The sequence below is a fragment of the Opisthorchis viverrini genome (genome assembly GCF_000715545.1).
Source record: "Opisthorchis viverrini unplaced genomic scaffold opera_v5_32, whole genome shotgun sequence".
Lineage (NCBI taxonomy): Eukaryota > Metazoa > Platyhelminthes > Trematoda > Opisthorchiida > Opisthorchiidae > Opisthorchis > Opisthorchis viverrini.
The window spans coordinates 57,399-82,341 of record NW_008751687.1 but is presented as its reverse complement, the minus strand read 5'-3'; the positions used below and the strand labels follow the sequence as shown (position 1 = coordinate 82,341).

The 24,943-nt window shown below is 42.7% G+C and overlaps 1 protein-coding gene across 1 annotated transcript in view; it reads right to left on the bottom strand.

Annotated features, from left to right (window-relative positions):
• T265_13021 (hypothetical protein) overlaps positions 1-12,491 on the bottom strand; it is a gene marked incomplete at both ends in the record, with an annotated part of 17,173 nt that extends 4,682 nt beyond the window's left edge. Inside the window, 3 exons of the mRNA XM_009166813.1 lie at positions 2,868-3,117; positions 8,663-8,936; positions 12,250-12,491. Coding sequence (XP_009165077.1) covers positions 2,868-3,117; positions 8,663-8,936; positions 12,250-12,480 — 755 coding nt within the window. The remainder of the gene's footprint in view (positions 1-2,867; positions 3,118-8,662; positions 8,937-12,249) is intronic.
• Between the last annotated feature and the right edge of the window lie 12,452 nt (positions 12,492-24,943).

Below are 24,943 nucleotides of genomic sequence, written 5' to 3'. Positions count from 1 at the left end.
TAAACATGTCTATATATATATATATATATATATATATATATATAATGAATACGTCTCGACCAGTTGAACACCGATGCTGGCCAACCCTTCTTTCTCTCAGTTATCAGTGACGGACTTTGGGAATGATTAATGCATTCTCTACTGGATAATGTGATGAGCGTGTTGGGAAGCTGCTCAGTGGTGACAGTACCGTTTGATTTGCTGTGCCAATTGTTTGTCACTTGGGTGCACTGCATAAGCCATAGAAAAGAACGTTTATTGCCAGGTCTCCATAATAAACCTATCAGCGGTCGAAGTAGCCGCCGACGCTGCTCGTTAGTAGCATTCTGCGACGTCCTCACTGATTGCCCCATCCTTGCAGCGCAGATACTGCGGTAAAATAGGCTTTAAACTAGCGCGCATAAAGATTTTTCGCATAATAATATAACTGAGGGACATCTTACTTTGTCTCCATCAGAATAGTCCTCGGAAAACATCACTCCTGATTACTACTTCTCACCGAATTCCGTCTTCTTTGAATTTAAGATAAACAAGCTAACCTAAAATTGTAATAGGATTTTACGTGAGGCAATATGTTAGAAGGCGGTGCATTGTCACCCGTATTGCACCTTCCAAAAGGGAGGTGCATTAATTAAGAAACCAATCCGAACACTTTTCGTTTTCGGTTCCAGGAGCATTTGAGTCGTCAAAAAACAGCCATTTTGTTGAGAATCGACTGGTACGTGTTGATAGCAACTTGAAATTGGTAGATATTTTTTAGGTGCGGTCGAATTTGAACATAGCGATGAAAAAGCAAAGTTGCTGAACGAATACATTCTGTACACCGCCTACCCGTGCAAAATGTGTAAAACGGTGAGAGTGTATGAAGTGAATTCAACCCCAAAAATTGCAGTTGATCTCAGGGCTTTGATCAAAGTGATCATTATCATCATCGCCATCGTCATCATCATCATCGCCACCATCAGCACCATCATTGACACCATGACATCAGTGTTCAACACTGATGCTTCACTACCATACAACCATGATTTATCTGAAAGCCTTATTGTAAAGAAAAGAGTAAGGGTGGACGGGAGAGGGACATAGTGCTAGATCATCACAATCATTCCGAGGTGCTTATACCCCCAGACATTCACTCAGGCAATCTGGATATAAACTGACAACAAGAACGCCACTGACATCGGTTGGCAGCCATATCTTGTAGTGTCTCCAACCAGGCACAGTGAGGATCACGCGGTCCCCATCCTGGAAGGCGAGTAGCACTGACAGCACCCAAGCGTTTCGTGATTTCCTTCATACTCCTCCGCCAAGTCAAGGGTTGGCCACCTCTCTGTTTACGCCACTCTGAGTTGGGCCTATAAAACAGTACTCTCTTCGGCAAACGATGGCTAGACATACGCGACACCAATGCACCTTTTGCTGCTGGACACATTCTTCAATGGAAGTACCCGTTGCACAACCGAAAACGCGCTTTCTAAATGCCTCATAACGGATTCGCCGACACCAACCCACACTAGCTATGGTTGTGACAAAACGATTGTCGAACACCTGAAGACGTCTCAGTTCTGTTGCTCGAATCGGCCGAGTCTCACGAAGTTAAAAACAGATGAAGAGAATGGACATTTCTGACGGACACCGCTTTGTGTACGGAAGCTTTTGGAGGTGAAGGTGATCAATCAGGTGATCGACTGAGCGGATCGTCGATATTTTTTTATCTCAGTGAAAGTACGACTGAGGTAGCGGTCCATCGATAGTTATGAAACCCTATCGGTCTCGGTGGTTTAGGCAGAGATGATATTTTCACTCGGCTTGGAAAGCTCAAAGCAGCTTTTGTAAGACTGCATCAACTCCTGTGTAGGTGCGATATCAGCTTATCCGTCAAGGACGAAGTTTGCAATGCTGCGATGTGCTCGTATTACTATACGGGTCAGGAACCTGGCCGCTGCCTGCTGAGGATGTCAAATAAGTTCAAGCATTTGATCTTCACATACACATCACTCTCGTTTGAACAGTCGTCCTCTTGGCGCAATTATTCTGGTGAATCGACCCTAAAGGGGGGAATAATTGGACTCGAGTCTCGCTCTTATCAGAGCTCATCAGCAGTGCGTATAGCTAATGGCCGTGCTGAGGTTTGAACTCCGGACACCTGACATGCGAGGTGAGCGTGTTACCACTAGTCCACCAGCGCACATTGGACGCATCTGAATACTCACGTCTGAACGGGCGAACGTGTTCACGCTCAAACGATGTGATTGGTGTCGGGCATACCAGGAGGATGACTGTTCAAATGGAAGTGATGTGGATGTGAACATACACATCCCGCAAACCCCACAACATGCAATGGCCACTGATGCCTTCCCAAGTCTCTTGAGAACACCAGACGTAGTTTTCTGGATAAATATCTTGCTCACAAAGATGAACGGATCACACCCGATGGGCTGTGCTGGCTTAGTCACGTGCTCGGCATGCAAGTCGAAAGGATTCCTCGAGAACCCCCTTTAGACAATCGCGTTGAAGGTAGAAACAAGCCGGGGGATATCTAGCAATGATTTGACAGCGAAGTATGAAGACAAATACCAGCAAACTCAGCAGCAGTTGTCTTTACCGTCTCGGTGGATGGAGACATCTAGAAGAGACACATCAATAGTCAGGGTCATTCACACCACAGTCGCGCTTTCAGTGTCACCCTCTCGTGAACAGCTTCCCCTCCCAATCTTTCCAATCCATCTCAACCTCACCAGCTCATAGGTGAAGGAAACTTTGACAGCTATAACCACTGTACGTGTATGCGGTTTTGCAGCTGAAGACGGCGATGATGATGTTACAGTTTCAAAAAGAAAAAACAACAACCAGAATTTAAGACCTACCGATAAATGAGGTCAATTCGCTTTGGATCAATCAGTTGAGGACGGCCATTGTCATTCCAGGCAGAGACACAGAAAAGTGAGGGATCGGAATATAACAGCGGCAGAGTGGCTACGAAATATTCAAAGAAGTCTGGAGCAATATCTAAATCATCTTCGACCACTATGACCACCGAATGATTCACTTCCAGAAACATATAGTCCAGTGCTTTCTTGTAGTGGTGGGCGATCATCTGGTATCCCATTTTCATTTCTTTGTTGGTGTAAATNCATCTGGTATCCCATTTTCATTTCTTTGTAGGTGTAAATTTTTGGAATAAAAAGAAATACAAAAAAGCAAACTCTGTCGGTACTAATCTCGGGTCTGTTTGCTAATACCAAGTTAATTAATAGTTAAGTGTAAATATCCTTTTGTCTACATACTTGTGTTCAAGTGAGAAAAGCCCTAGATGGAAATACAGGGACTGCGCCTACGTGATCAGTCCGAAGAAGGACAAGACTGGTCAAAGGTATCCTCCCCCCTGTGAACACTGTTGAGCCTAGGAAAAACCAGTTTACACTACTCAGCAACATCCTGGGGTGAATTAATTTATTAAACAGGTAATCCTATCGATCGTCAACTTAGTTTCAACAATACCTCTTCTTTAGCGCTAACAAGACAGAGTTCGGCAAAATTCACAAAATACATGATTTCGGAAACGCGGAAGCCAAGTGTTAAGTATAGAATTCCTGTTTAAAAGTAATTTGAAATCCTCTTATGCTGAGGTTTTATGGGATCTATAACCACACTTTCCCCCATCTCGACGGGGATCCCCATGTGAGCCCATAAGGACGTTCTACGATGGTCACAATTTGCTATCAACTTGACCAAGTTTTGACTCAGGATTTGAACCAAAGTTTGATTAGACTGGGGTGAACTAGCTTAATACGATAGGACCAGGTGAGGTGATCACTGTTTCGCTTGCAAAACTCTGAGTACTACAAGCGGTACCCAAGTTGTGAGCCAGACTNTCATCTGGTATCCCATTTTCATTTCTTTGTTGGTGTAAATTTTTGGAATAAAAAGAAATAAAAAAAGCAAAATCTGTCGGTACTCATCTCGGGTCTGTTTGCTAATACCAAGCTAATTATTAGTTAAGTGTAAATATCCTTGTGTCTACAAACTTGTGTCCAAGTGAGAAAAACATTGGATTGAAATACAGCGACTGCGCTTACGTCATCAGTCCCAAGAAGGACGAAACTGGTCACGGGTCTCCTTACCCCTGTGAACACTGTTGGGCCTAGGAAACACCAGTTTACGCCACTCAGCATCTACCTAGGGTGAATTAGTTTGTTAAACATCATAGCTCGATGGGATATAATTCTATCGATCGTCAACTTGGTTTCAACAATACCCCTGCATCCGCGCTAACGAGACGAAATTCACAAAAACATGGTTTCGGAAACACGGAAGCCGTGTTAAGTATAGAATTTCTGCTTAAAAGTTATTTGAAATCCTCCTATGCTGGGGTTCTAGGGGACAAATAACCACACTCTCCCCCCCCTCGACTGGGATCTCCATGTGAGCTTATAACGGCGTACTACGGTGGTCACAATTTGCCATCAAACTGACCAAATTTTGACTCAGGATTTGATTAGACTGGTGTGAACTAGCTCAATACGATAGGACCAGGAACTGGGTATTTTGTGAGATGATCACTGTTTCGCTTGCAAAACTCTTTGAGTACTACAAGCGGTACCCAAGTTGTGAGCCAGACTCTCATCTACCAAGAAGAACTGTGTTTTCCACATCATACTCGGAGTCACACAAACCAAGAAGCATGACGTAGCAGGGAGGAGTGAAAAAGGAAAATAGAAAATCCGGTTACTTTCAATGTCTTCTGTCTTTCAGGATGAGCCCGAAATGATCTTCAATATACTTGACTGGAGACACTGCAAGAGATGGCTGTTGACCGATATCGTTGGCTTTTGTGCTGTCAGTTTCTATCTAAATGGTTTGAGTGCGTCTGTGTCGATTTAGTTCCCTTCAGAGTTTATGGTGGACTATTTTGCTTTCTTTTCTCTGTTACGGGAATCCAACTAAATAAGTTATCATGGTTTTACGTTAACAGCGCTCTCCAGCTGGCTTCAATCACTGATAATGGCGACTATGATTGTGTTATATCCATTCTAAAGAGTGAACTCTACTCAAAAGAAGTCAGACAAATCATTTTCCTGTATTTATTCCAAAAAAAAACAAACTAATGGCTCCAGCTTCTATTGGATTTTCGCTTATTATCATAATTTGAAGATACTGACTGTTATTTGGAACCTGGAGACAATCACCTAGCTTTACTTCCCGCCTAACATTCCTCTCTGCTTCGGTTTCAGCAGAGAGGATTTCGGCGGTTTGAAAAATCCCGACAGAATGTAAAAATTCCATTTGTTTGCAACCAAGTGCGATAGGTTTCCGTTAATCCAATGAGCGTCGATAAACTTCTGTGCACGATCAGCTTCAAAGATGTTTCTACTGGGTGAATACAATCGTATAAGCCGTAGAGTACCGGTATTCACGATCTCTTGGAGAGCGACTCAACCTATCAATCATATCAGCCTTAACTTCGTAACTTTCGTTGCATTTGCTCTGAAGATAATTATAATACGAAGCATCCATGCACGTAGCTCATCACCAAGATCCAATACCCAGATTCTGGTAAGTTTGATTCTATTTGGAGTTCAAATGGAGTATAAGTTTGATTGAAACTCCAGGAATCCGCCCCGCCTGATGAGCTCCAAGAAGGGCAAAACCGGTTGTGGATTGTCGAAGAGTTGCTAGCAACTTTGTGAGCAGTGATCCCTCAGGAAGATATACTGCGATATCTAGAATATCGCACCAACTGAAACAAGAGGTAGATTTTGCGTAGCATATTCAGTTGTAGAAGGGTTTCCCGGAAATGTGCTCAACAATTTCGTACAGTTTGATTTGAGCAGAACGGAAAGGTGATGGAAACTTGTAGACTGTGCCCGAAACGGTAAGCTAAGCTTAACGTGTGTACAAACAGTACACTCAACCCTCAGCGGATGATCTCATCAGCAGTTCAAAAAGGGGCGGAAATACGATCGCTGTGCTCCATATTGAAGGCAGCTGTATTCTAATTTATACTTCATTTGTATTTTCTCAGTTACCTGTTATGTAAAATGAAGTACATTTCAGCGGACCACAATAATACAGATTGTTCCACAGTCCGTTGTCGGAAAACAATAACCGTGTAGCTCGACAGGTTCGTAGGTGTTAGGCGACTTGGTCTCGTGTACTGCATAAACGAGTATTCGATACGGTCCCCGTGAATTTTTCTGTCGTGGGTAAAAGCCGGCGTTTTGTCAAATAAAGCTATGCGTTGAACATTTAGGTCACTCGAGCAAAACAGTATCTGATGGCTTCAGTACACCAGGACATCAAAGCCCGTCTGAATAAGCAGTTAATCTGGAGCTGTTCATCATTACAGTAAGCACCAATAAGTTATTCAAGATGACACTATGCAGTATTGCGCGTGGAACATAGTACACTGCTGGCTCCAATTAGAATTGCCGTCATTTTAGGGACAACAGAACCCTGACACCTGTGATTAATCTCCATGTTAGCAGTGCCCACTTTTGAAAACAAACAATTGAAGTAATTCACGGTATCAAAACTCTGCATTCTAAAGTGCGCAATTTCAAGAATTGACTGAATGACTTAAAAAAGATAGACTTTGTCAAAATGTTACTTTATGTCGCCAGTTTTAATAAAGAATCTGAGTCATCTACGAAACATCCTGGTGTTATTTTCTATTGTATCAGTGGCCCTTACTTCTCACAGGTTTATCAGCTTCCTACAGATTTATGAGCTCAAACAGTTTAGTGGTTAATGCAAGAACCTACTAACCGGAAGATACGTCCCTCGAATCCAACCCCGGTATCGCGACTGCTCATGCCAAGGCGTGGGAAACCTAGCAGTTTATCAGCCCTTTGCCTCCTTAGGTGCCGTGGCAGCTAGACTTCAGAGGAACTTTACGACTAAGTGAAAATTACTTCTTTTCAACCATAAGGAACTTTTTTGTCCAGCCAAATGTTTCTTAATAACAGGGCTAGCCAATTAGGATATTCGGTTGATTGTCACAATGTGGTGATCATCAGGAAACTCTGGGCAATTTTTCAGGAGGATTATCATTCCAGTTGTAATAGGATAGTCAATAACAGTAGCGAATCTCAGACGTGAAGTAAAATATCAATTCACTACTTTCTTAGCAAACATCTGGACAGGTGGAGCTGTCAGTCGGGTGGATTTAGTGAAGACGGATGAACGAATATGGGGAACAGCCAAACAAGAACAACGTACTAGCAATAAAAGAGACTGCATAATATCAGGTTCTCCAACCTGGTCTATAACTGCTTATACTGCTTTCTTTGTAAGATGGTTTATTGATTTTTTCAGACAAGTGGGCCTTAACTTCGTGAAGGGAACTATTCACAAGGTTGCTGAAAAATCTCAACTTGTTTACACCTTTGCAACGTGCCTATCAAAAAGCAGTGGTTAGTATTTTGCTCTCCTAACGTCATCCACATGGATGGAAAACTCTCAATCTTCTATTATTGACAGTACAAAATGGGCAGTCAGAAGACAACCCCTTACAGTTTCTTTTGTTTTAAGTTGAGGAAGTTGGCGCAGTAGGTGAGCAGGGGAGTGGAAGCTCCAACATCTGGAGCCGGTTATTATACGATTCACTGAATCATTGACAACAGAATAGGAGACAAGTAGATAAGATGACGGGAGGGATATCGGGTAGTTTTCAGTCAGATAATTTAATTTACAACTGTACATCACCTGATCGTTGGTTGCTCATGTACCGGATAGTTGCAAAGATGCACAGGCAAATGACCCGGTAGACCTTCGACGTTTCGGCACAAAAGTGTAGAGCTAGTGTTACAACGAGAATTAATCGAAGCTGGTGCAGTGACGGTAACCTCAAGATGTATGTCACTAGAAGACTTTATCAGTCTCGAAATGCTGAAATTGAGCGATCAACAACTGAAGAATGATGTGGCGGATTTTTAAAGGCTACGATTGTAGCAAGAAACCATCCAGGTAGCCCCATCATCATAGAGGACAACATCATTGTTGACACTAATGCACCTATATCTATGGCCTCCAAACGAGGCTGTGTCAAGTGTTGGATTACACTCATCAACATGCCATCAGTGCAGGTTGGAATCACGCGTTACCACGTCCGAACTGCTGGACTGCTTACGTTTGAGCAGCGTGATTGATTGGTCCGGTGCAGTTTTCGACAACAGGTCGAACAGAGTAGCAGTCCATCCTTGTCGCCACTAATGAATAATTAGCATATCTGGCATTCCAAACTCACACACATTCATTAGTGGAATCTCATGTTGAGTCCCGGGGACTATGACGCTGTTCATTTTAACTAAGCACCAAAATGAATTTCTGGTCGAGTAAGTGCAATAGAGAGATTGCGGGTTTGAATCTCTCCGGAGGATCGTAAGCCTCGCACGGCTTGTAGCCCCCAATGAGGATGAAAAAGCTATAGGGTGGTTCTAAGCCTTTCGGCATATTTTGACTTCATTTGCATAACGAAAGTTAGACTGAAACTTTCCAAAATCTCTTAATACTATCAACGAAATTTGAAACTGTATTGGTATCCATGGAGATACTTTAATGTGAATGGACTATGGTCAGCCTAGTGTGTAAGGCTCTCATTTACACACCATAAAGCTTGCAACCGACGTCAGCAACCGCGAAAACATGCAACCCAACTTACTTGTTATATTTTGTGGTCTCATTGGCGGCATTTCAAATTTGATGAGAGATATTTTTGAGCCGTAGGATGCCAAAACGTTGGCAGTGGGTTGGTGTGGACAACCCTGAGAAACGGTGATAGGGAAACTTGCGGACTTGGGCGAAATGAGATTTGTTCGATATTTCAAAAGAGCATCCAGGGTTCTTTTGACACTTGTACGTTTGCACGCAATTACCAGAACAGGAATTGACTGGGTGAAGTTTACGGTTGCCGTGTCACTTGATTCGAATAGAACCTGTGTGGTACAAGTAAACATGGATCATGCATTTGACTCGGCTGGCTGTATGAATGATTTATAAATGGCTCTACCACAGCAAGGTAAGATTGGCCACAAATTTCAGCTGTTCACTCAAATCGGGTTGTAGCGCTGAAGTCTCAACAAAGCGAAAGGATGGTTGTGTCCTAGGCGGTTTATAACCCTGAACAACCATCCTGGTTCAATCCCTCGGCCGACACCCAACAGAGATTTAGCTTGACTTAGTTGATTGGTTCTCCTTCCGCCTTAAATCTCGACCAAACTCGGAACCTAGTCACTTGGCCTGACGAAGCTTTTGTGTCAAAAGCGGAACATTGCCCAGCAATAAATCTACCGATTGTCACCAAACTTTTTCAAAAACCATCCTGGTTCTTTGCACTCGTTGGACTCTAGCAAGTGGTGAGCAATTTAGCTAGATGGAAACATTGATCTACTTTGTTGCATTAAATGGGATAACCAAAGTATGCTGATTTTCGTCATGTCTAGATGAGCACTGCTAAATACTGTGCCTTGGAGGCTGCTTCGAATGCTCACTTCAATACGTGCTATACTCATGTGCCATTGTGGTCTGCACTGAATGACAAACTGGTGAGAATTGTTTTTACGGTCACCATCTGGTTCCTACTTTTATTCATACTTTTTGATGAAGTAGCTCGGATTATGGCAATCCCCACAGAAACGATAACTCACATAAGCCAGGCTGTTTGACTTCCTCTTGCAGTGCACTTGCGGCAACTGGACTTTGGGAGGATTTCTAGCCACTTCCTAGAGAATCCAGAAATCTATTTTTTAACTTTCATCCAGTTTAATTGCTCGTCACTTAGTGGATAGCGGCAAATGCAAGGAACCAATGCAGGCGTCCACAGCTACGAACACCTACGCTCTGCTGAAGCACAGACCACTAGATGTCATAAATTCAACTTGTGCAAATGAATGGGCTTGGTGATCGGTCTTTATCAGTTGTTTATCTTGGGAAATCTTACATGGTGAAAAAATGCAGAATTTTCAAGCCAAGAAGTTCCGATATTAAGCAGAAGGAGAAGAAAGTCATTTTAAAAAGACTCATCTCAACATGACTTGGTGAAAATTAAGGCTTGTCTTCATGGGGAGTGAAGATGTCCCAACGGTGGCATGGAACATCTGGCTCGATACCTGAAAGGTCTTGAGTGTGTCCGTAGTTTTCTAGCAGTACATGTTAAAATCCCTGTCAAATTCCATGATTCATAAGATGTTATCTCAGCATCGAACAAACGAATAAGACGAGTCGATGAAATGTTTAACGGTGACCACAGTCCTACTGGTTCCAACCTGTCTGACTGAAACCTTAAACAAACTGTCGTCCACATAGAGCTGAGTGATGACTTAAAAGCTTACTGGAATTGGCATGGTTCTACTGCCAGGATTCCTTTTGTGACTGTATGAATGCATGCCAATGGATCATACAGTGGCTTACTTCTAAGCCTTCTAAATAGAAGCACTCACATGGTGAAGTGACTGTACCGCAAGCTAGAAGATACTGGTGAGAAGCGTGAGCCTCGTCTAGACCGGTGGGAATTAAATACCGAGTAAATGCGTGCAGGCCATTGAATCTGCACTTAATATCGGGCTCGGTGGTAAGCATAGCTTGGATTTGAACGGTTGTGTAAAACTTAGGCCGAAATCTTTACCATACTTCACAATTTGCTTACAAAAAACAGATAGTTACTTGGGCAGATTCTACAAGTGCGTCGCATAACCAGTCCAGTGTGAACGCAAATGAGCACTGTAGGCACACAACAATTTAGACTTTACAACCATACAGTGAAACCCCTCTCGTTTTCAGAACAACATTTTCTGGTTTTAATCTTTTGCTCGAAACTGCATGACATGCCATCCTTTGTGTTATAACTATAGCGATGTATAACCTCGATATCTTTATTTGCCAGCCCTGTGCACTTATAAGGTCACTTATAAGGTCTACAATAAGTAAGCTGGCAGTAGTTCCAAATAAAGAACAAAGAATATATATATATATATATATATATATATATATATATATAACAGAGTTTCATTCATTGTTGTTGATTAACACCTTCATTACCCTGAGAGCTGATGAAGATGCGCTGAAGATTAGCTCTAATGGGGAATTTCCAGATGGATCGGGGTGTGACACCCCCTTTATCTTCACCTGAATATGCATAATTAGGTAAATCGTCTGAAGAGGCTCCGAGTTGCCAGTACACAACGCCAAACAGGTAAACGTAACCGGTTGCACACGAATACATACATTATACATAGTCAGTATGAATGCCACACTTTGTCCGTCATTGAACTGACCGATAAATTTAGTGGTTGACCAGATGTGATGTCCTGTGTTAGATACTCGGAAACCCCCCCATGGAGTTCGGGTGCAAGCTAAGCCAGGTTGACAAACAGTTCACAACAGTCTTATGAAAACAATGACACAGCATAATTCATGCCGTAGCTAAAAACAGTCATTTTGATCAACAACACATCTGTCTCATGGCAAATTTATTCCAGCCTCACCGAAGGCTAGAAAGACCATTAAACTGATTTCAAGCAACCAAAAACCGAGTGATTAGCATTGCCATCTTAACGGACTGAACTCTCTGAGAAGCATCGGCAAAAATGCGGGAAATATAAGCACTTAAGGAAGAGGTTTTCACTTTGATTCACAAAGTTTGTGAGAGTTATCTTTCCAGAAAAAAGTCATTTGGTTTCACGTTCAAGTACATTCGAAAACACCCGAATTCAGAAAGACAGATGTCCAGTTGGTCGAAACTACACGAGGTGGACCACTCACGGAAACAAACAGATCACGACAACCAAAAAAACCAGGCGAATAACCGGGGTAACAAACTCCCTGGTAAGTTAAAATCACAAAAATAAATGAGAGATAGCATAAGCTGATTCTGTATCCTATGTTCTTGGCTGTCCATAGTCTACATTTAGCCAACCGATCCCTAGCTAGAATCTGTTGTTACCCACACACATCCCAAGTCTGACTTCATATGTTCTGGAGGACTCACAAAAATCCATCCAATGCAGGGAGAATGTATTCATCGTAGAAAAGATCATCGCGGAACAATCCATTTGTTTTTGTTTTCAAAATGCTACCAATGGCGGGCGCATCAGTGAAGACGTGGTGCGGAAAACACCATCAAAAATTAGTCTTTCGTAATAAAAAAAATTGTCTCAAAGTTTCAACCAAGTTGTAAATTCACATGCCCAGAAATATGCACTCCTAACAGAAACATTGGATCCAAGCTGAAGACTTTTTCAGTCAACTAACCGGAACATCTGAATTCGTATTCCTGACGTTATCCGAAGTGGAAGTCTGATGCTGGATCGATGGATGTCTCTTCCAAAGTAGCAAAATCAGTACACACACGGAGAGTAATATTGACCACACAGAAGCGCGAATCATCTTATTTCGTTTCAAAAACGGGGGACGAAACGGTGCAGCAGACAGCCAGCCCAGAAATAAAGAGTACCTCCACATTGAGGGGAATCCACCGAGCATTTGAAGTCCAATCTGGAAATCAGTATGGAAAAATTTCATGCAAATGCTCGTGGTGAGGGAAAGTGCAGGAACGATTCTTGTGTAATTGGCTTAACAAGCAGAGTACTCTTAAACAAAAGAACTCAAGGCCGAACATAAATCCCACGGATTAAACCACCAAGCACAGCAAATGGTGAAACGATGAACAAAGAGTCCCTGTTTATGAGGGAAACTGCAGGAACGATTCTTCTGTAATTGGCTTAACAAGCATAGTACTCTTAAACAAAAGAACTCAAGGCCAAACATAAATCCCACGGACTAAATCAGCAAGCATAGCAAACGGTGAAACGATGAACAAAGAGTCCCTGTTTCTATCTGGTCTACCACTTATGCCAGAGAATTTTCGTCGAGTGTTAGCTAGCTAATCATTATTCGTAGAATAAAACATTCTTCTCGTTGATTTCATTCTGTTATCACATCCCTGTTGTTCCTCCGCAAGAATTTGAGATGTTGAATGTGCTACTGTAACCAACCGGCTGACCTGAAAGAACAGCTCGGCTAATTTAATCAACAATCGACAAAATCAAACGTGAAAAAAAGTTTCAAAATAAACCAACTGCTCGAGCGGTGAGTATAACACTACCTTGTTTGGCAAAATCATGCAACGATGACGTGAAGCGTTCCCTTTGTGTGACACTTATACTTTCCAAGTGGAAATTAATCGATTCGGGGCCGAACGGTACAGCTATTCCATATCTACTTTGCTCCTAGGCTTCATCATCATCATCATCATCATCATCATCGATAACATGACATCAGTGTTCAACACCGATGCTTCACTGCCGTACAACCACGATTCATTTTAAAACCTTGTTGTAGAGAAAAGAATAAAAATGGACTGGGAAGGGATTTAGTACTAGGTAACCACAATCATTCTCAGGTACCTATACCTTCAGACATTCATTCAGGCAATCTGGATAGAAACTGCCAGTAAACACTAGTCTTCAAGAAGAAACTCGGACTGAAAGCAGACCAGCCGGGTCATATTGAGTGGGGGCATGAATGAGGCGGGGAAATTTGGGAAAACTGCCCATTCGGATTGTGCTCAAACTAATTTCGCGGCTATATGCGTGGCTGTATAATGCGTTAGGCATACTGAGCTATTTTCTGTCGATAAGATAGTTTTTTGCCTTATTCGGATTAGCGAAGTGGTGGACGGAAATTGATATAGCGAAATGGAATCAGGGGTGTTAAAAAGTTTGGGTTACGTTGATGCTGTTCACATTCCAAGATGGGGTACATTCGACCCTCCCTGTGCCTGGATGAAGACACTGAACGCTATGGTGGCCATCTGATGTCTGTCGCTTCGACGTTTCAAAGGTGTCGATTCAAAGTTGGAAGTTATGTGGGGATTTTTTCCTGGGCAAAATATTCAGCATTTGTATGTCGTACTATCCGAATAGTTTAAGCAGCTGATTCCAGATGATAGGAGCTTGGAATGCTGAGCCGACAGAGGGATACGAACTAGATACACTTCGAACGGAGCCTAGTTACTGGGTACTATCCACAGGTTAGCAGTGGGACGATCATGAAGATAATAAGTGGATAATAGTGGACGCAATCGGCTACTTCGAGAGATTTCTCGAAGCGACCCCCACGCTATGGGGTGAGAAAGCATCCCCAGACCTTAGGACGTCGTGTGACTGAGTAGTGGTCGGGAGATATTTGGAGTTGAGGGAACTTCTCGTTAGTTTTGATATCACGTCAATAAGCACAAACGTCTGCTTGACGAACGCTTTACAATTGACTGTCTGTTGCCGGCAGAACGAATTCAATGTTCCGTGAATGAAGCAGTGTGAGATATTAAAATATGACGCTGAAATCGTAATTGTTGGTTTTCGTGTCAGTAGTTTACCCATAAGAACGCAGGTTCAAGATTGGGGTATGCTTACATGTACCATCTTGCCAGAGTTGTTCAAAGGTTTGTGACAACAAACAGGAATATTCCCACGTTTTGGGCCATATTCACAGGACCGGAGGATAGTCCACAAGCGGATGTACAGTTTGCATTCACATGTCCTAACCGTCAGTGACAAACAGGCATGCTCAGAAAACCATCCTGTAACCTGACCGTGTTTGAAGACCTTAATGGGTATTTAATGGGGTACTTCTCCCCAGGTAAGTCTTTTTGGCCAGGCTGAAGAAGGACACAACTAGCTGAAGCTCAAGTAATGCAATGGCAAGGTGTGTGAAAAGCATACTCATCCAGACACGTCGTCAATCGAGATTAAGCAACTCAATCTAAACATAGCCGTATATAGGCATCAATCGTTTGAGCTCAGATATCCACTTTGCTGATGGTCGTTGAATTCGCTCCAGCTGCGGTCTTTAGTACATGCGGTCTTCTTCAGTACATGGAAAGTAGGCTGAGGCACTGTACTTTACCGTCAGTCGTGGTAATTCTGATTAAGGGCGGGGTGGATCGACAGCGGACACTAAACATAAGATAGACCTCGTTTTCAGAAAAGTTTGGTAACAGCCAGTAATTAGCAAACTTTTCCGAAAACGATTACCACTCAATCAGTTCCAAGCGTTTTTCAAATGATTGAATAAAATGGCTCTCATATACTACCCGATGCAAATCTCAAAGTCGAATGCCATGTCCGTCGAAGGAACTGTAGTTCCAGAAATAACGTGGAGTGTGGAATTATGGGTTTTTCAAATGAATGGGTGCCAACATTTGGTCCGGGTAGCAGGTAATTCAGTCCACGTTTCCGAGCCTCCTCCATAGTTCAGGAATCCATCAAAGCGCTTCACATCAGACATTGTTTTGAACAGACGTCATTCGTGGTGTGTCCCGAGAAGTTCACATAAGCACTGACGAGCACCCTCAAGAGGCTGTCTATTGAAGAAGGATCGGAAGGAAGACCACTGTCTCACACCGTTTGATGGTGTCTCAGTGAGTGCTTTATGACCCAATTAACCCGGTGGTTTGGCAGTCGCACTTCATCAAACGTCACCAGCTAAGTCTTTCGTCCTCACGCATAAGAAATATGTTTGTATAAAGTGACTGGGAAGCCAAAAAAATCCATCTCGTTACAGTGTGTTTGAAGTTGACGTTTAACTAAAAGCCGAAACCTTCTTTTCATCGCTGATGTGATAAAGACCAACACCTGACTGCTCGGTTGATGTTCAAGCTCTCTACTGTGAGAAGGCCTGGTAAGACCTCCTTTGAACCTTGCGGGAGAACCTAGCTGTTACAGGACGGATGAATATCGTAATAAGCAGGAANCCAATAACAAAAACGGGTCATCCGAAAACCATTTGTTCCATTCGCTTTTCACCCATACGGTTTACTGAAAAGATCGAAAAGCTCTGGCTCCGTATGCTTTCGTTACGAGTATTGTAGTTGCACACTGGTCCGTAAATCACTTGATACCGCGTTTTAAGCAGCGTCGTATAAGAAAAATCTTTTTCTCAATACCATTCTAAGTGAACGGGTTTGGCAGTACATGAGAGTTTCAAAGCCTACAGCCAATGTATGAGCACATCAGATGGGTTTCTGCCTATACTTTATGAACCTGTCTGTGCATTGGAACGTCTTTACGCCCTCTTCATTAAGTGGCAGCCGTTACTTGTATGTGCGTGCTTCTCCCAATCACCTTGCTTGAAATGCGCTCTATGCGCGTCGTTAATATCCTTAACAGAAGACTTGAATTATGGTCTTAAGCACTTTTGTAGACAGAACGCAAGGAAGTTAACTTCCGCCACCCGTGTCACAAAGTCCAAGTACCACTGATTTCTGAGACGTCGGATACTCTAATAATTCTGTGCAGCGTGGGTTCAGAGAATTTCTTCTCCGTTCCAGCCCCATACGGCAAGGTGAAGGAATCTGTTGTTTACAGCTAACCGCCATAAAGCTGAGTAGGCTATCTGGAAAGAACGCTAGGCCACTGCCATAAAAAGGTGCTATACTTTAAGGTGTATATCATCATCATCATCATCACCATCATCATCATCATCATCACCATCACCATCATCATCATCATCACCATCATCATCATCATCATCATTATCATCGTCGTCATCATCATTATCATCATTATCATTATCATCATCATCANTCATCATCATCATCATCATCATCATCATCATCATCATCATCATCATCATCATCATCACCAACGATGTCAAACTGCATATGTTGAAAAACTGACAGCACTGAAGTTTGGAATCTTCAGGTAACGGGGAAAAGACACAGTGGATTCTGGCAAATTAATACTATACAACTGAAAAGATTAGCAAATGATAACTGCAAAAGTAGGTGGAACTCAAAACAACTTGACGGTGTACAGTAAATTGCAATAGAACACTGCCTGGACCCAATCGCCTAATAATTACACCTCCCCCTGCTTATTGTGATCGCCATGGAGTTATAACTGGTGTTGTTGAGTAAAGGGTGTCTACGAGATTTATACAATCAGTAACAATGCTGATGGCTTCGAGTCTGTCTTCTACCTATTATTTACGCTACTCATGATCAACGTTTCTTCTCAAGGCCTGCTCTTTCTCAGCAATTATTTGCATCAAAGCATTTTAACCGTTTGGAAGGTATTAGAATCTATTTCGCTGTAAAAGTCACATGGGGAACCAAGTAATGGCACTGGAATTTATCAAGTGTTACTGCACTAGGCAGGTGTGGCAATTCACATATAAAGCTGAGGAATCTTCCGTAGTGGTCCACAAAAGCAAGGTGCTTCCTGGAGCCGGCCTAATTTAGTTGAATCAACCTTAGAGTGTAGGAGCACAGTGACCGGAATGTCGGTGTCAAACCCAGCCTCAGCATTTCAATTGCTGATGTATGACCTTGACCAATCTGGCAGTATTTTAGTCGCCGTGCTTCCTCCTGGTGGCATGGCAGCTAGGCACCGAAAAGTTGTTACCGACTGATGATTTTTTGAAGTGGAAATAGCCATCTTGTTGTTTCGATTTCCACTCACCACGAATTAAATGGGACTGCTTGGCAGCCATTTGTTTAACATCATGACTGAAAGAGACCTTCAGTGAAGCGACTCAGCATGACTAGTTCACACTCGCTTGCTTCTTCCTAACTCTTAGTAAGACGTACTTCAACGGGATTATGCGAGATTCAGCCTCCTAACTGCTCAGTACTCATTTGCTCATACGTGGGAGGCAGATATACCAGAGCTCCCATCATCCTACTAGCTAAGGATTCTTCAAGATTTCTCGCTGATCCTTGAATATTGTGCAGGTTTTAAACTTAGAACCGCCGTTTCGTTTATCTCGCCTGTTGATTAGAGGCTACGGACGTCATCGCGGATGCACTGTGCCACGCCTTCAGTTTGTGGCTTGCTGGATGCTAAGAGGCATCTATGAAGCTGGAATAGCTATGCCTATATTCATGGATAAGGAGCGACCAGACCGGATTAACTGTCTCGAATCTTTGATCACGCACGGCTTCAGTTTGAACGATAGATTTCATAAGCTGGAACATTCTAGTGATTCTAATTCTATATAAAGTACTTCCATCTCCACTTCTGCTCAACACGCACAAGTTAGGCCATCCTCCAGTTGCCATTCACGATTATTTCAGTAAGGCATTGGACAAAGTATTTGATGAAATTTTGCTTTAGGATGTTAGGGTGTCACTGAGAAGATTCTTGCACGAATGCCAGATTTCTTGAAAAGGAAAACCACCACGAGTCAATGTAAATTAGTGCAACTTGTTGGTAGCCTTGAGGTTTAGTACAGTGCCAAAGGGGATTCGTGTTGCAGACGCCTTGCACAACTGACAGCTATGGTGGTCACCTAAAACTAACCGTGATAATTTTACTGTGCTTTTACTGAGTGTATCGGATCTCTTCTGAACTTACTGTATCGGAATATGACACTTCGAAGCGACCTCATGGGAAAAGGACCTGGAAGTCTTAGTGTCATGCATCTCAAAAATTCTGCAGCTCACCCTGAACGGCCATCACGTTGTTTTGCGTTATTTCCAGAAGGACCGCCATACTTATTTCAATCTCATGTATACAGTATTCTGTAGAAGACGGCTAATTATTGTGTAGTAGGTATTTCATTCGCAGTTAAGATCCACACCATCAACTGTGGTGGCCGAGCGCTGTGCTACAGACGCTAAATCATCTCCCGAGACTAGTTTTGACCTCCGATGCTACAGACGCTAAATCATCATCTCCCGAGACTAGTTTTGACCTCCGATCCCTCTTCAGAATAGCGCAAATTGCGTATCAGTTAACGTAAGGCTTAGCAGAAGGCTGTGAAAAAGACTACGAAGCATTCACGTTTTTTGCAGCCAACCTTCTAAGATAGGTTCAAAGGACCTCTTGCTTTTGGCTGAGAACATTGCGAGGAATTGCGGCTGATCTATGTTAGTGCCCTTTGTGCTACCAGTTTCGCTCCAGATGGCTGATTGGGCGCCTGGAGTTGCGGACACCTTAGATTGCTTGCTATACACCTTCAATCACCTTTTTCTATTCTTTCAACTTTATGGTATTGAGTTTGGTTGAATAAACATTTTGTTTGTTCGGCAGAGAAACATCAGTCTGAACATACATTTTGCTGTCCCTGATAGGAATGGTGCCTTATTCTTGTTATTGATTTGTCTACTCACAGACTGTCATGAAGACAGGCACAAGGCCTGGCCCATGTGAAATTCGGTTACATTTTTTCACTCGAATGCCAAGATCTATTGGAAATCTTTTAAGTCGTTGATGCCAAGAATTCATTCTAGTATCATCTTATGGAATACGTAGTGTTTGACTGGGGTAATCTTCCTGGGTCAGTTATCGAGGCCTAAGCCGAGGAACTCTCCTAACAGCCACCTGCTGCAACTTCTGCAAAATCCAGGAGATTTGCTATCCGCTACTCCAGCAGTGATGCTTCCTAATTTATCCTTGCATCACCCTGGATGGGGAGGCCATACAATTTGGTTTCCGGTCTGTTCTCTGGGGTTGGCAGTTGAAGGTTTCGGCGAAAAAACAAACAACTAAGCAGTGCACTGCTTGGTTGGTGCACTGCAACATCTCCAGTGAGGCAGACCTCAAAAGTTCGCAGCTGCTTCTCTTAAAACCTTCAGCGGATTGGTACTTTATACTTGCGAGGGAAGATTCGTTAGAAACAAGTCCAGTCGGATGTTTGAATGTTTGGAATAGCAAGGAAACACGAAAATGGTGACTGAAAACGAGATGGGGGGGGGTACTTTAATCATAAACCCCAAGTATTTGTAACTATGGTTAGGATAAGATTAGCCACACTAGACACCGAATTTTACGGGTATACAGAATAATTCGAGATAAATCGAAATTGTGTGGTATATAGAAGGGACAGAGAGTAGTTCACCGACACCCTGTGCAAAGAATCCCATATTATTCTTTGGGACGTGAGTTGGTATTACGAAAAAAGACCCTCATGTTTGTCAACAAACTGAACATCTCCAATAGAATACTGACAATGTCTCGGGTAGGACCGTGAGTAGCGCGTGATTATCGAATCAGTGCAATAACTAATATATTCTTCAGTGTAGGTTAATCTGTCAGAAGCCAGGTATTAATCTTGATTCTGAGATTACACTGTACCAACAAGTCCAACCAGACAAATATTTCGATCATCTCGATTTCCAAGGGACTAGAATCCGTGGTGACTTAACCAAGTCGCTTTAACTAAATAGACGGATAACAAGTGTAGCAAAGCGGAACCAAATGAGATGGGACGAACATCATTCGAATAAACTGCAATGCCTCGGATATTTTGCCAGTCGAAACATAAGATGGATCTTGTGCGGTATATTCCCTGGAAGAGTATCCCTTGGGAGAATTTCAGCTCAGATTTACTTGGAGTTCTAACTAAAGCCAAATTGGTTTGCAAATGAGTGTGGTTCGCGATGACCAACTTAGTTTGGAATGAAGAGCCTTCCCAAAGGGTATTATCCAGCGCTTTGAATTTTACAACTGATTATATGAGCTGGTCAAGTTTTTTTGACGATATTTTTGATACAGGCGGTTTACAAACACCATAACGAAATCGACTGCTCCAGGAAGATCTGATAGACAAATTCACCAATTGTTTATTTAAGCTCTGCGAGCAATCGGTTCTAAATATTTTGCAACTGGCTAAAGATTCGGCCCTAAACGTATATCACCACAGGGTGAATATGTGCACACCAGATGTTCACTTCCAAATTATCGATGATAGATGAATTTTAGCGGAGATTTTACTCTGCAAGTCAAGTCAAACTACACTGAGAAGCCGAAAAGCACTGTCATTTGAAAGCATCATAAACAGGAGATTAAGGTGGGTTCCAGGTGAGTTTCCCGTCTAAACCAAATTCGTATACAAATGAGTGTATTTTACTGTACACCTGTTTTGTCCTTATTGGGAATCTTCAGTGATGCGCATCTCGCGAACATTCAGTTGAGAGTATTGAACCCGGCGACCTCCCTTCTATACTGGTTTGGAAACTTAATCGTTCTGACACGAGAGTGGCTTCTTTACATTGGTCCAAATTACCAGGCTCCTGATTTGCCATTTTCATGCAGCTATCTACGCTTGCTAGGCGGAAGCCTCCAAGACTTAGCTGTATGCTCCGCACTCTCCCAATTCATGGTGATCGAAACTGTGACAGCTGGAACCAATGTGCTCATTGTACACAGTTTTTAGCTTATAGGTAGACAGGAAGACTGATTGTCAGACAGCAACTCACTACTGAAAATGTAAAGCAACAATGTTAAGATGAACCTGCTGGTTGAGAAGAACTACGTACACCACTTTTGGCAGTTCATACTTCCCTAAAAGTCAAATGAATATATTGAATTGCCAACCCATTCTAACTGAGGATATGTTGCAACAAAGTAGGCAGAGTGTTTACCCAACATTTTAAGCAAACATATTTCGTCACGTTTGGTTGGATGACGGACTCGGTTTTAAGTTGTATCTCGGCTTCCTTTATGGTGCCGATGACATTCTCATTCTTACCACGTCAGTTGTATTTGCGAAGTCATTCCAAGCGACATGCAAGAATTCGAGCTCGCTTGCATCATCCTTTTACATACGAACAGCAGGTCTTTTAAAAATGGATCCTTGTTATTGTGCAGTAGAGTCCCGGTAGAGTCCATTCATGCTCGTAGGTTTGCTTGGTAACATCCTCCACACGACTAAGCATGTAGCATAACTTTTTCTCGGTGCTATCTGATTTCAGTACAGCGGATCAGACCTCATATATCCTGTCCAGGATAGGAACAGAAGACATCTGTAAAGCCTATTCAGCCTGGTCGTTTGTTTAAAACCCGCGGGCTCATCCAAAACAGGCCAAGTTATTTTGTGCATCAACACCAATCAGCGTTCATTTCCTTTTCCGCGAGCTGTTTTTATTCTGTTCTTCAAGGCCTTTTCGGATGGTATGTGGTATCGCATTAGAGGCATCAGTCCAATGGGTAAATGGACTTGGCTTCCTACACAACGGCATGCATCACTGAGGGCGACACCGAACATTTTTCATCCATGTTAATTCATTTAAATATACTCCCACAGTGGAAGGAAGGATGAGATTAGGAGGCGGACATAGCAAAGAATGTCCGAGGTGCCCTCAATACAGTCAAAGAATCTGGATAGGTACTAACAGACAGCGTGCAGGCTTGTGAATTTGCTTACCAAGTTGATAACATTGTCCAGTCTCTCCCAGGTTGAGTGACGTCTGCCCTCGAATCGCTATATATGTATATTATCTATATGTTGCCTATGGATCTTTACGCTAGTTCTTAGTTTTGTAAAAGTGCTCCTCCAAGCAAGAGACTGTTTTGTTCTAGTGGAACTCTCGCGATTTGACTGCAGAAGATAAATGATATATCAACTCTTGTATACATGGCTATTCAGCTCCCGAGCTCCAACTGTTGGTCAGTGTGTATCTCCATAGTCATACAACTTTAAATCCACCTATCGTAAGAAAAACGTAGCTTCTCAGACTTTCCGGCACGTCATCAAAACCGATCGATCTATCAAGCCTTGTTGGCCAACACCTCTCTAATCATTTATGGAGGGATCAATCCGTGGTATAGTATAATTCCAATGTGTGCTTATCATTATCTTCTAGTTTGTCTCTCCTGAACTCTTTCCGGAATACTTTTCGGGTCAAGGGTGTTCAACATCTTCCGGACCTTTTTAGGACATGTAAACAGCCGTTGTTCAAAGTTTCGGACGTTTTACCCAAGGCTTGTGTAAAGCTTCCTGTGCTGTTTCTCTGTAGTTTGAAAGGGTAAAATGAATTATTCACAAGCCTCTATATCCGAGCAATGGCAGCACCTCTTCTCAGATTTACGCTCATTCAGAAGTATGTGGACATCGAGCTCAAATAAAATTAAGAACGACCTGGCTCAGTGGTTAAGAATCGAACTCAAACTCGGCATCCCATGCGCTCTTGTCTACGCTTGGGTAACTTGGTTGCATCTCAAGCCGTGCTCCGCCTTTGTGTTGCTGCGACAGCTGGACAGCTGACAGGATAACTAGACATGTGGCGTGAAATTATGGTTTATACTTAATGATTCAAATGGTTCATGGACTTCGCAGTCGGAATCTGCTTTCGTCGGAAGTTCTCATCCTTGATTAGTCCGATGACTGTTCCTCTCCGAAAGCTCAAGACCCGGATTCATTAAGTCATGACAATGTTTGACTTTAGCGAAATGCACTCATTTGCAAACAAATTTGGTTTTGCGAGAGACACACGTGGAACACAGCTGAATCTCTCGTTTGTGACGTTCCACTTTGTTTTCCCTTCTGCGACAATCTGTTGAGCGATTGTAGAGATTTGGCTTCAGCCGAAAACCTCTTAATTATTTGTCTTTGCATAAATTTAGACCCGATCATAAAAGGTGACTCACCACTTTAACAAACGGAATTACTGAAAAAAGTCCGAAGAAAACTGAACAGCAGCAGTCACAAACAACCAGAGGAAAACCGAGCTGTCAGCGGGGCTTTAAGTACGAATTTTCAAGGCAGTATTCACTTTTAGAGAGAACAAACGAAACTCACCGATTTCCGTGCATGCAGTCAAACGACAAGAAACAGATCTCTAATTCAAGCTGACGGAATCGATAGGCGCACACAAGTGCATGTCACCTGATAAGATTGACAGGTATATCCGTATGAAGCGTTCGTTGTCTGACAAGAGAGTATCAGTTCTAATCACGAGGAAGAGCTGAGTCACCCTTAACATCAAGAGCCTGATAATTGTTGTCTGTGTGCACACTGGTGTCCCCCCCCACTCTTCTTTCTAAATTGATTTATAAGCTGCGGTTTTACTTCAAAGTCTGACTGCAAGATATCACTGCCTGTGGTGATAACAAAGCGTTTGCCTTTGTCAAGGTCACGGGTGCCGCAAACCAGTAAGCATAGCAACCAACACATGAATGAATTCACTAAATTATTTTATGAAGAAAGACTTTTCGTGGCAAATTTGAATGGAGGGCAGACGAACGATCCTGAAGCAGAATTCGGATGCAACAGAGTTTTCCCAATTTTTATTGAATCATTTAGCATCAAAAACTAGGGCCATGTGCAAAGAAACACTCGTACGTAACAGTAAGGATGCCACGGCCGACACGAATGACCAGTCAGTCGATCAGTAGATGGGAGAAGATCAATGGGATGAATGTCCCTGTAAGCTCCATCACGTTCTTGAACAAATTAATCACCACAACAGTTAGAGGTTGTCTTCTCGTAGCAGTTAGGGAACACTGTACTCGCTTAGAAACGTTTGAAATTTGAATTCACCTCTTTCCCTTGGGTGTGTTCAAATAGTGTCACGAGGGATTTTGTGTTGGAAGTAGCATCAGTCCACGTTAGTTTTCTTCAGATAAAATATAACAACTGAACCATCTGTGCAAGCATGAGAGAAATAAAGAGATGTGTGCATACCCTGGGAGAAGTTAGAGGAAGTAAAGAGGGCAGTTGGGTTTTATGGTGAGGTAAGTATTCCACATTCCGGTGTGTTTGGCGGAAGGCTTTGGATGAGCCTTTAGGGCGCATGATTAATACATTCAATTAGCCCCAGGTGGATGTCACGAAGGGTGGAACTGTATGTTAATGAGAACTGTTGCGGTCGAACTCAAAGGTGATTATTGACCAACCTAGGCGATTAATATCCGTATTCAGTATTGAATTAACAGAGGGAACGAAGTGGTGTACAGCTTGAGTGATGAGATCGAAACGGTTATGAATTCTGGTCTAGTATGGCACATGCTGCTTGATTGGTATGATGAGAAATGGCAGCTGATCAATATCAGCAGCCCTCGTGCTGTCAGCTTTTCCTAGATCGTCTAATTGATAGTTCGGAGGTGTAGGCACTTCAGAATGCTCAACATAGGCCAGCACGATGTCCCATTTGTCATCAACTCTTTTTCTCTTCTTTTCACTCTAGGGCCTTTAATATAAGTAGATGGACTTTATGGTTGTA